Source organism: Phyllobates terribilis, unplaced genomic scaffold (assembly GCF_046119375.1).
Source record: "Phyllobates terribilis strain yellow unplaced genomic scaffold, ASM4611937v1 Scaffold_3__8_contigs__length_932513732, whole genome shotgun sequence".
Taxonomy (NCBI): Eukaryota; Metazoa; Chordata; class Amphibia; order Anura; family Dendrobatidae; genus Phyllobates; species Phyllobates terribilis.
The window spans coordinates 284,127,488-284,140,727 of NW_027362763.1; the positions used below are offsets into that span (position 1 = coordinate 284,127,488).

At 41.7% G+C, this 13,240-nt stretch overlaps 1 protein-coding gene across 1 annotated transcript in view; it reads right to left on the reverse strand.

The window, feature by feature from the left end:
• Positions 1-222: 222 nt before the first annotated feature.
• The window catches only part of SERPINI2 (serpin family I member 2), a 171,178-nt gene continuing 158,160 nt past the window's right edge, over positions 223-13,240 (reverse strand). The window contains exon 9 of the mRNA XM_073673077.1: positions 223-413. Coding sequence (XP_073529178.1) covers positions 337-413 — 77 coding nt within the window. The 3' untranslated portion in view covers positions 223-336. The remainder of the gene's footprint in view (positions 414-13,240) is intronic.

A 13,240-nucleotide genomic window follows, 5' to 3' on the forward strand; every position in this document is an offset into this window, starting at 1 on the left:
TTTATTTTTAAAAGGGACCCTATTTAAAATAAAAGAAAGCGGTGAAAAAAACCTTAAATTTAATGGAGAAATACAGCAGCATGCTACCACACTATTTTTCTGCACTATTCGCCATAATGTCACCGCTGCAAGAAATTATGATACTATACTAAAATAATTAACAATACCTGGAGACATTTTTTTTAACTTGACAAGGTAAAAAAAAAAAATGCAAACACGTCATTTGGATAAATTTGATAATTTCATTTTCTTTCTTTACAAGAAAGCAAGACATGGCCTGATAATAGGCAAGAAGTCATGTCTCACACGTCCTATGAATCGGGGTGTTGATGGCATTTATAACGATTCAACATCTCGTCCTCTTGCGTCACTTTGATCTGGATTTGTCACCTTTCCCATAAATAGAATTGATCCTAGGAGAGTAAACAATACATTAGAGAGCAGCAATATCTCACTGGATGACCAAGAAACAATGGTGATCAATAGCCTTCCATGGTTTCACTATTACAGATATCTCTGTGTTGAAAAGTGTCAGCATTACAATGGATGGTGGCTCTTCCCAGTGGCATTATAACCAGCACATTTACTTGATGCTTGGGGTTCATATTTCACACTTATCAAGTACTTTGAGTTATAGGACTTTCAGCTTTGTCTGTTATATGCAGTATGTGCAGGGAAGATATAGATCTTCAATTAATTTCACATATTTAAAAGGTTATGCACTACTGGATTTTCCATGAAATAATGCATTAACCTGCTCACCCTGTCTTCACATTCTGCAGCAGGCAGCATGAGATATTAGCCATGGTTATGATAGCCATTGCCCCTTATAAACAATAAATCAGCTCTCATGAATTATTTTGGCAGTGAAAGTTGCAAGTGACATTTTCATAGATCGTCAACAGTCAATTGAAAAATTCATGAACGTGTCACATTTTAGGTGAGCCATGTCGGCCTAGAAATGTATTAACTGCTATGCAAAGAGCAAAAATACTTGAAATATAAAACATCATTACTATTATATATAAGGGCAGTGGCAGTCACTTATAGAGCTATATGTATAAGGGCAGTGACAGTCACTTATAAAGTTATATGTATAAGGGCAGTGACAGTCACTTATAGAGCTATATGTATAAGGGCAGTGATAGTCACTTATAAAGCTATATGTATAAGGGCAGTGGCAGTCACTTATAGAGCTATATGTATAAGGGCACTGGCAGGCACTTATAGAACTATATATAAGGGCAGTGGCAGTCACTTATAGAGTTATATGTATAAGGGCAGTGGCAGTCACTTATAGAGCTATATGTATAAGGGCAGTGGCAGTCACTTATAGAGCTATATGTATAAGGGCACTGGCAGGCACTTATAGAACTATATGTTTAAGGGCACTGGCAGTCACTTATTGAACTATATGTATATGGGCAGTGGCAGTCACTTATCGAGTTATATACAAGGGCAGTGGCAGTCACTTATAGAGCTATATGTATAAGGGCAGTGGCAGTCACTTATAGAGCTATATGTATAAGGGCAGTGGCAGTCACTTATAGAGCTATATGTATAAGGGCAGTGACATTCACTTATAGAGCTATATGTATAAGGGCAGTGACAGTCACTTATAGAGCTATATGTATAAGGGCAGTAACAGTCACTTATAGAGCTTTATGTATAAGGCAGTGGCAGTCACTTATAGAGCTATATGTATAAGGGCAGTGGCAGTCACTTATAGAGCTTTATGTATAAGGGCAGTGACAGTCACTTATAGAGCTATATGTATAAGGGCAGTAACAGTCACTTATAGAGCTTTATGTATAAGGCAGTGGCAGTCACTTATAGAGCTATATGTATAAGAGCAGTGGCAGTCACTTATAAAGCTATATGTATAAGGGCAGTGGCAGTCACTTATAAAGCTATATGTATAAGGGCAGTGGCAGTCACTTATAGAGCTATATGTATAAGGGCAATGACAGTCAATTATAGAGCTATATGTATAAGGGCAGTGATAGTCACTTATAGAGCTACTAGATGGTGGCCCGATTCTAACGCATCGGGTATTCTAGAATATGTATGCGGCCGACCGGGCGCGACTAATCAGCGAAGCAGGGTTTAAATGGGTTGTGCACTACTTTAAATTAACCCCCCAATGTATCCCCCCAGGGCCCCTAATGAATTTTGTAATTATGTCATGTTGTCAATACTGCTTGTGACAACATCGCTGACCACGCACAGCCAGCACGTAATTCCCCCGGCTGCAGCCGGCTCTTGCTTCCGCTTACATCACGACTATTTACGGCTGCAGCCAGGGGTCTCCTGTTCCGCGTACCACGGTGAATGACGGTCTGTGGGCGGGGTTGTCCCCCATTGTGTCACACCCAGCATCCACCTCGCGCTCTGACAATGAATGCGCGTGTGGTGGATGCCGGGTGTGACAGGATGGGGGATAACCCCACCCAGAGCCCATCACCCACCGTGGAACGTGAAACAGGAGACCCCTTGGCTGCAGCCGCAAATAGTCGTGATATAAGCGGAAGCAAGAGCCAGCTGCAGCCGGGGGTCACATGCTGCCTGTGCGCGGTGACCCAAGTATAAGCCGAGACCCCTAATTTTACAACAAAAAACTGGGAAAATTTATTGACTTGAGTATAAGCCTAGGGTGGGAAATGCAACAGCTACTGTTAAATTTCCATATCCTGGTATGTATGGCTCCCTCATCCCCTAATTGTGGTTTGTAAGGCTCCGTCATTCCCCTAATCCTGGTTTGTATGGCCCCCTAATCTTGGCTTGTATGGCCCCCTCATCCTGGCTTGTATGGCCTCCTCGTCCTGTCTTGTATGGCCCCCTCGTCCTGTCTTGTATGGCCCCCTCATCCTGGTTTTGTATGACCTCCTCATTCCCCCATCCCCACAGCACAGTTAAAAAAATAAACACTAATACTCACCTTCTTTCCTTACCTCTGCTCCAGCGCTGTCTGTCCTGTGTACAGCAGCTCCTGGCAGGATCTGAGGCACAGCACGCGCTCTCAGATACTGCCCTGAGTTGCTGCTGTCTGTAGATTCGCTCCTCTCCACGTCGAGACTAAGTGCGTGGAGAGGCACAAATCTGCATTCACTTTAGTAGCAGATGTTGCAGATGCCGCTATTAAGATTTAAGAATAATGCAATGAATACACAGGATTTTCTGGGTAAAATATATACTTTATCATTAAATATTATTGCTTATAGAACTTAATACAACTGAGCAAAATTATTAAACAGATGATCAAAATATATAAACTATTACATGAATATCTAACTATATTTTTAAATAAAGCATCGGACAAAGAAGTACGACCCTATAATATATTTCTTAACAATATCAACCCAAAATATTTTTGTGCACTACATTTTTTGTGAATACTTTTTGACTACCTCTAAGCAACTTTCCTTGTAAAGGGGTATCCAAAACTTGCACCTTGACGTTGGATCTCATTTTAACTCTTTAAAATGCAACATAGAGTTGTCCATGACCAAAAACGGGCTCCGGTAGATATATGCCAACACGGTGTAGAGTTTGACCTTGTGACTGGTTTATTGTCATGGCAAATGCTGGTTTTACTGGAAACTGTAGACGCCGAAGCCTAAATGGAAGACCGGTGTCCGAAGGACATAAATCAATGCGTGGAATGAACACTTCGTCTCCTTTTGCTGATCCAGTGATCACTCTTGATTGAATTATGTGGGAATAGAGTCCAGTAACAATAAGGCGAGTTCCATTACATAGACCATTTCTTGTATTTAGATTCCTCAGCAACATTACGATTGTTCCAACTTTAAGTTGTAGTCTGTGGGATGGCATTCCTGATGGTGTAACACTATTTAAAAATTCAACTGGATAATGCTCTCGTTCATCTTCATTGTCTACATCCACCGAATAATCACTTTTGTACAATTTATACTCTCCAGGCATTCTATCCATCACACGGGAATTTAGCAGAGCTACGTCATCGTTCTTGGGACAGAGAATTGCATAGGAAGAGGCCCTCTCAACACTGCTTTGGTCGTTCACATCAATTTCAACACGTTGTCCAAAAATATCACTTACGATGCAGTCACTGCACATGTCTTCTGGTATTTCAATAATGTCTTCTCCAAGGTTATATTCATTGCTAAGTTCACCATTACTAAGTTTAAGAAGCCAGTTGCTGTACTCTGGGTCAGAAGATCGCATGTTGTTGGAGTTTATTAAACTGTTTCCAAAGGTCAGACATTTTTAAGCTGGACTCGATAATATTTGTTCTTGTTCCATTTGGTATAACTGGAAGGCATTGCCTAAAATCTCCGCCAATTACAAAAACTTTACCTCCAAAAGGAATTTCATTTTTTTCAGCAACATTTGTAGTCATAACTTCACGCAGAAGTCTGTCAATTAAGCTCAAAGCATATTTGGGTACCATGGTGCACTCATCAAGTATCAAAAGATTTGCACTGTTTAACTGTCTTCCTGCAAATGTGTCTTGTTTTATTCTGGAAACGGAGATTTCATTGACTGGAACTGGTATCCCAAAGAGTGAATGCATAGTGCGACCTCCTCGTAAAAGGTTTGCTGCAATACCTGTTGTAGCTGATGGCAATACGACTTTTCCCAACCCTCTAACGTGATGCATTAAAACTTCATAGAGGTATGTTTTACCGCTGCCTCCTGGACCGTCAATAAAGAAACATTTTGGCCTTGGATCTGCTTGGTTTTCTACAGCGCTCACAATAGTGTCATATGCAATCCGTTGTTGTTCAATTAAGGAGTTTTTCTTCTCTGTTGCCAACAATAATTCATACGCTTCGTCATACTCTGGAATTTGTGGAACTTGACTTGCAAGCTGTGGCAAATTAAAGTCTGAAATTGTTTTTCCATGCAGTAGTAGGACATTTTGGACATTTTCCACTTCTGTTGTGAAGACGTAAGCAGTAATCCTCAATTATATGTTCTTTGAAATTTATCCAAAGTTGAGCCGGATTTGTAGGCGGTCCAAATACACAAATGTAGGCAAACAATTTGCGAAGTTTCTTAGGCATATGTAGGGTAACTGCATCTTCTAAAGTAAGTGTCCACACAATATCATCCAATAGAAGTCCTAAAGCCAAAGTTGCAGTTTTAAATGTATCGCGCAATACTCCGTTAACTGTTTTCAAATCGTCGTAACTTCTAGCTCCTTTGACATGCAGTAGTAACAGCCGAAGGCAATATCTTTCTTGATCCTTGACACTAACAGTATACATGCGTCCAATTATTCTGCTAAGTCCTCGTTGTCTTGGATTCCAAGTTTTATTCTAAACGTAATGCTCTGGAATCTCTCGATACAAATACTGCCTTGCGTTTTTGTCACATTGGTTCAGCGAAAACCATTCTATTAATGTTAACGTTGTGCTTAAAGTTTTTGAGACATCTTCGACTTGAGCATTTTCAAAGAAATAAAGCTGCTGTTGATTTGGTAAATGAATAGCTAAACGTATAATGGCATGGGACTGTGAATGCATTGGAAACGCAAATATCCTCCAAGCAGCTTCTGGAGCACTCACATATCTTGAGTCAACAAAACTTGATGATTCATCGTGATTGACTGTTTTCTGTTGTATTTCAACATTAGCTTTGTCATGCCCCTTGTAGATGTACTTGAAAAGATATTTTACACTTTTTATTGAAGCGCAGATTTCAACGTTGATGTGACAGTTGTAGCGTTTTAATAAGTACTGGTTGTATGGGACTGTCCATGAGTTATTTATAATTTTTTTGTTGTGTACAATGTTATCAATGTGTTGTCGCCGGTAGGATGGGTAGCCATCCAAGTCTTTAACAGTGTGCTGTTTCAACTGCTTTGGAAACCCTTTTGTACACTTTCCGTTTTGCATATATGGACTTTTTGGATTTGCTACACCGCATGGGCCATGAACCATATGACAGACTACAATATTATACAATTCAGGATACTTTTCTTGGTTAGGAATTTCAGCCCACACTATGTTGTCAATTTCTTCCTCCGTGCAAAACTTGGAATCCGCGTCTAAGATAATTAGTATATGCGCATGTGGAAGACCTCGTTTCTGAAACTCTGACGTGAATCATTGCTACGACTGTTCCAAAAAGCCCATTTTTGATGTCTTTAAAAAGGCTGCTGAGTTTTAGCCGAAACACACGTGCAACTAAGTCCGGCCTGTGTTCAACTTGCTTCCAGGGTTCTAGATTTTCGGTAATTTCTGGCCATTTAGGATTACAGGTCACTGTTACAAAAATGTTAGGTCTTCCATACTTTGTTACAATTGCCATTGCATCTTGATAACGCTGTTGCATGTTGCGGGGGCTACCTTCAAACGACGATGGGAGAATGACTGTTTTTCCAATTGGAATTCCCTTTTGAATTGATTGTTTTTGCAAATGTTCTTGGTTGTTTTTGGTTCATTCGTATGAAATTTAGACGATTAGCTTCAATTTTAATGTATGTGTCGACTAAGTACTGTTGTGTCAGTTTCCCACCATTTAAAATAGGATTGAAGTAATTTTGGACAGACAGAAGAAAACTGTAGTACTGCAGTTGTAGGTTTTCATGCCACCCTTGATCACCTCTTGGAAAGAATAGCGGATACAGAAGAGCATCAAGGTTGCTGTGCAAAATGCTAATTCGTTGTGTTTTAGGAACGAAAGGGTTGTCTTGGTCTGGCTTAAGATGGACTAATATATGCCTTTGAAAATGAGGCTCTCCATCATCGCTTTGAAAAACAACTGCGACCTCACTTACAGGTGGTTTGTTGTAACATCGGGGATCTTGTTTACGTTCTTGTTTAATGGCCATGATAATAGAAGGCATTTCAGTCCCATTTTGTATAGCCCTCTGTTCCTCCTCAGCTTCGACGTCTTTTAGCATGCGATATGCGGCAGCAAATGGGCTGATTTTTTGTAAATGTACGGCAATTAGGTTCATCAGTTCAGCATTACACTTTTCATTTTCTTTCAGGTTCATCCTTTGTTCTGTAACCTCATTTGTATCAAAGATGTATAATTGTGCAAATTTTGGTGGTTGTCCTATTTCTGGGTGAAGTGTTCCAGTATGGTGGTAGATCTGGCCGTGAATTTTAAAACAATACGGTCCGAATCCAGGGGGCGGTGCAATGTTGGCACCAAGTGAAGCAAACGCATGAGAACTGTTGATACTTCTGATATTTTCCATAAAATTTCTACCGTGTTCATGCATTCCTTTCATCAACTGCTCAAACAGATCTGAGTAGTGATGTCTCGGTAGCACAACTTTTCCTTTTTGGCAGCATTGAGTAAACTGATTGTCAGATGGTTTTTCATCAATGAAATTCAGAGAGTCACATTTAGAACAAACTGCATTCATATTCCCACAGTAGTGTTGAATAATTATAGTTTCATTGTCTGTTACGTAACGTGCAAGTTGTTGAATATTCTGCTGGGTTTGCCTTAGTTGGTAGAGCATTCATTTTTTATAAATTTGGCGATCGTGTTGTTGTCTGTTTGCCCTGGATTCTGGAGATTCATTCACCTGACATTATCTATGGGATTCCGCATCGTGTTCCTGCCTAGCGGTAGTGTATTGCAGTGTCTCCCGTTCCCGATGTTGTCTGTGAGATTCCGCATCCTGGGCTTGTCTGGCGGCAGTGTGTTGTGGTGTCTCCTGTTGACGACGTTTTCTGTGAGATTCCGCATTCTGGGCTTGTGTGGCAGCAGTTTGTTGTGGTGTCTGTTGCTCTTGACGTTGTCGTTTCCTTGCTGCTTCTGCTGCTTTTCTGTCATCCTCAGTGGCGTATTTTTGCTTACGACTCATTGGAAGACAGGAAGCGTAAATCGTGATAACGTGCAGTAAAGAAGTATCTGTTAAGCGCGCTGTGACTGGCAGAACGTGTTCAGTAAACGTGACAGAAGTACGTCACACTGTGACTGACCGTGTTTAGTAAACGTGACTGAACTATGTTGCACTGTGACTGACAGAACGTATTCATTAAATGTGACAGAAGTACATCACACACTGTGACTGACAAAACATGTTCAGTACGTCATGGCAGTTGGTGAGTCACATGACCACATGGGCGGAGTCAGCCCTGCTATCTCCCGCCGGTGGCGTACTTATTTTAAATCCGGCGCCAATTGGCCGGAGAGAGTGTTTAAATTTGGCGTCAGCAAAGCGGTGTTTAAATTTGGCGCCAATATTGCTGATTGGTCGCACCCCCGGCTGCGACCAATCAGCGAAGCGTGTTTCAAATCCGGCGCCAATTCGCGGCCAGACTGCGCTCGTTGCTGATTGATGGCAGCCGCCGTCCGCGACCCATCAGGACAGCGGTGTTTTAAATTTCGTGCCAATATCGCGGCCGGCGGCTGCGACCAATCAGCTAACCATGTTAGTGAGGACCGGGGAGCGGCGCTGCCTGTGCGGGTAATTCCGCTGCGAGCAGCCGGGAGATGACCGGCTTGCGTCGGTCATCTCCCGACTGCATCGTCGCTGACCTCCATGCGGCTACTGTCGGGAGATCAGCGGCGAGGGCCGCTGATCTCCCGACGGCGTGTGTGAAGGGAGGACCGGGGAGCAGCGCCGCCTAGGCCGCCAGTCGTGGGGTACTTCTGCTGCGAGCTGCCGGGAGATGACCGGCTAGCGCCGTTCATCTCCGCCTGCATCGCCGCTGACCTCCATGCGGCAGATGAGCCGCTAATGGCCGCCATCTTGTTCTGAATTCCCGCGTTGCTGATTGGCTGCGGCCGGACCAATCAGTGACGCGGGATTTCCTGGACAGACAGACAGACGGGATAAGCCGATTATATAGTAGATACGTACAGTATAAGGGCAGTGGCAGTCACTTATAGAGCTATATGTATAAGGGCAGTGGCAGTCACTTATAGAACTATATGTATAAGGGCAATGACAGTCACTTATAAAGCTATATGCATAAGGGCAGTGATAGTCACTTATAGAGCTATACGAATAAGGGCAGCGGCAGTCACTTATAGAGCTATATGTATAAGGGCAGTGATAGTCACTTATAGAGCTATATGTACAGTGATAAGGGCAGTGGCAGTCACTTATAGAACTATGTGTATAAGGGCAGTGGCAGTCACTTATAGAGTTATATGTATAAGGGCAATGGCAGTCCCTTATAGAGTTATATGTATAAGGGCAATGGCAGTCACTTATAGAGTTATATGTATAAGGGCAGTGGTAGCTCAGTGGCTCAGTGGTTAGCATTGCTGCACTGCAGCATTAAGGTCCGGGGTTCAATTCCCACCAAGGACAACACCTGAAAGGGTTTCCTCTTGGTTCTCCAGTTTCCTCCCACACTGCAAAGACATACTAATAGGGAATGTAGATTGTGAGCCCCAATGGGGACAGTGATGATATCTGTAAAGCGCTGTGGAATTAATAGCTATATAAGTGAGTAAAAGAAATGAACTTTTCAGAGCTACGTGTTGGACAGTGACACATATATGATGTAATGCCATTAATATTCCCTTTTACCAACTTGTAGCTGCATTTTTTAATCAAGAAAACGTTGGGCAGCTGCAGATTGGTGATTGGATACGATCGGTAGCTGCCCAGTAAAGGATGTAGCAGAGCTTGTGTAGCTACTAATGCGCGATCTCAATATATAACATTCCAGATCTCGCGCTTCCACTGCGAGAGGGGCTGCAGAGAGGCTTGTACGGATCACTCTATGCGTGCTAGGATCCCACAGATCCTTTAGAGAGAAATTAGGGACCCTTTTTTTTTAAAAAAAGATGTCATTAAAAACACCAATCTGTATCTGACCATTGTTTTCTTAAAGGGGTTGTCTGCAACATGGCCAACCCCATCTCACTTACTGTATTTCCCCACATAAAAACAGCCTGCACTCTGGTGTCAGTGCTGGTCCAGCTACGTCAACCCGTTTAAATAAAAAGTGCAGCCACAGATTGGTGATAGGTACTCTTTAAGGGTGCAGCCAATTTTTGTTTCTGAGGTTTGTTTTTTTTCCAAAACCATAACTTTTTTATTTGTCCTTCTACATAACCATATGATGACTAATTTCACTTTGACCCCATTCACTACACCAGATAATGTACATCTTTTGGCTTTTACAGGAGTACCAATGTAGAGGTAGCAAGGCCTTCAACAGGCCCCTGTCCGCAATGACAACAGATCAGCTCCATGCAATCACGTCGTGCCTGGGCGATGGGCAGATTTGGAGACTTGAAAGTCGCTGTCAGAGATGACAGAAACATTTAGGGTTCGCTCGCACTAGTGTATAACACGTCTGATGTTATATCGCACTCGGCCTATTGTTATACTGGTGGCAGTGCAATTCTGCCATTATTTTATCATGCCAATCCCGCGAGTGCATTCAATAGTCGGACAACGCATACCCCTTCAAGTCTGTGGGTGCGTGTGAAACATCGGACTGCACTCGAATGTCATCTGAGGGTAGATCGAATACCACGGACTCAGACAATGGAGAAGATGGAGAAATTAAGTTCTCCATCTTCTCCACACCTTTGATAGGATTCTCTGATGCCAAACCGCGTATGGCAAACTACAGATGAAAAGTGCTTTAAGGCTATGTTCACACAATGCATTTGCAATCGAAAATGCAGTAAAATCAACGTACTTTTACTCCGTTTTTGGAAAATCTCTGAAAAATATCTATTTGCTTGTCATCACTAAATTTTAGTATGTGTCTTTGTCTAAGTTTACACTAGTGTATAAAAAAATCATCTAGAAAAAAACTGACGATTTTTCTTTTATATTTTTATCAACTGTTTTTATAATTCGGCAGTTATTAACCCCTTACAAACATATAACGCTGGTACGTCATATGCTGACTCCCTGACTTTGATGCGGGATCGGCGTGCATATTTCACGGCACAAGATGGCTGATTTAATCAGCTATCATGTGCCTCTGACAGCTGCTGATGGATCGGAGCTCAGCTCGCAGCTGTTAAACCTGTTAGATCAATGTTTAAAACCTGTTCAAAACGCGCCGGCAGGGGGGAGTGTCATTCCACGTGCCCATCGGTGCATTATATGACAGCCGGGGGTCTGCTGAAGACGATCCTCCTGTAAAAGGCAGCATTTAACTGGCATTGATAGGAGACTGTGATTTTCTCTATACATAGCAGGTCTGATGCACTGCTATGTATAGCTCAAGCGATCAGACGATCACAGCTTCAAGTCCCTTAAGGGGACGATTGCATACAGTAAAAAAAAAAAGTTCTTAAAAATAAGAAACAAATGTAAAAAAAAACCCACAAAAGTTCAAATCACCCCCATTTTGCCTCATTAAATATAAAAAAACATTAAAAAAGTAAAAAAATACACATATTTGGTATTGCTGCATTTGTAAAAGTGGGATCTATGAAAATATAAAATAAATGAATCCGATCAGTAAACGGCATAATGAAAAAAAAAAATCAAAACTCTAGAATTAAATTTTTTTGTCCGCCACAACATTGCAATAAAAGGTAATCAAATTGTATCTACCTCAAAATGGTATCAGTAAAAACGTCAGCTTAGGGCGCAAAAAATAAGCCCTCACACGGCTGCATAAAAATTAAAAGCGCCATGGGTTTTGGAAAATGGTGACACGAGCAAAAAATTTTATTTTTACAAATTTCTGAATTTTTTTTCACCACTTAAATGAAAAACAAAAAAAAACAAACGATGCATGTTTGATATCTGCATACTTGTACTGACCTAAAGAATCATATTACCAGGTCAGTTTTACCGTAAATATGGTAAAAAAAAAAAAAAAACACAATCGTGAAATTGCACTTTTTTTTTGCAATTTCAACTCACTTCGAATTTTTTTCCCGCTTTGCAATACGTCACATGACATTGCCCACAAAAAACAAACCCTCACATGTCTACGTAGATGAAAAAATAAAAAAAGTTATGGCTCTTGGAAGAAGGGGTAGAGAAAATTTAAAAAAAAAACAAAAAAAAAGACAGAAAATGGCCCGGGGTGAAGGGGTTAAAATTTACAAGCCTTCCTATCTTAAAGAATTGCAATGTGTCAGTAAAAATCGTATGCTACATGGTTGATCCTTATAGGATCTGATTTTTTTTGGCGCATCCATAGACTTGAAATACCGCACAGACTAGTGCATGCTGGGATTTTTTTTTCCCCATGCAGAATTTAGTCCAAGAAAGCAAAAAAACGCTCATGTGATCAGCCCTTCTATGGTACGGTGCTGTCCGAAAATATGGTTGTATGGACCACAAAGTGCGGACTAACCACAAGTCTTCTCCACTACCTCATCCAAGACGATGCTGAATTCCGGCTAGGAGACCCGTGGCCGGTCCGTGCATTGTGGTCCATACTCTGCGAAACAAGGATGTGTGAAACCGACCGTAAATGCAACGTCGCTGGGAACGTGGGTATGTTCGCACGCTTTAGATAAGGCTGCTGATCCTTAGATATTGCCGCCTTACAGTAGTAATACAATCACTAATCCCCTGCGCTTCATGCCTGATTTGGGATGATTTTCTGTCCTACTGATACATTTCGGACACACAACACAGTCACGCTAATTGTATGTATTCGCCTGGATAGCAGAATAACATTCCCAGCATCATCCTCCCGTCACGTCTTAATCGCACGGTTCTGCTTCAGCAGCAGCGCTGTGTTGGGTGGTAATGCAGACACAAGTGCGGATCAGTCTGATGGATAACCACGTCCGTTGGAATATCTTCCGGAGACGGTGTAAAGGCCAGTGCCGGCCTTGTTATTCATGCACAAAGAGCTGTGTATTGGGTTAGAAGAGAATGCGATGTGTGACTGTGAAGGACATGACAACAGTACGGCCTGTCAACCTTGAGGTAAACCATTTTATTTGCTGTTGCCATCCACTGAGCCATTAACAAAATCTGCTGTCAAAATAGCTCCCAGCACATGTAGGAAGGAGCAGATTTTGCCTCGCTTTATTCAGTAAATGCATTTTATATATTAAATTACTTTATTGTAACAAGAAAAAAAGAAGTGGAACATTGATAAAGCGGCGTTTCCTAGCAATACTGCATCCAGTGTATTCTACAGCACCCAAATAATAGTGTCACACCAAGCACAGATATCTGCTTACTACCACTGCAGGCAGGCTATGGTTATCACTAGGTGGAGGTCCAGCGCATAGGGCGACCCAAGTAGCTATTTACAAAAAAAAACATTATTTATTTCCTTTTTTTAAAATTTAGGAAATCTCTCACCTGATTCCTGCTGCCCGCTCTGACATT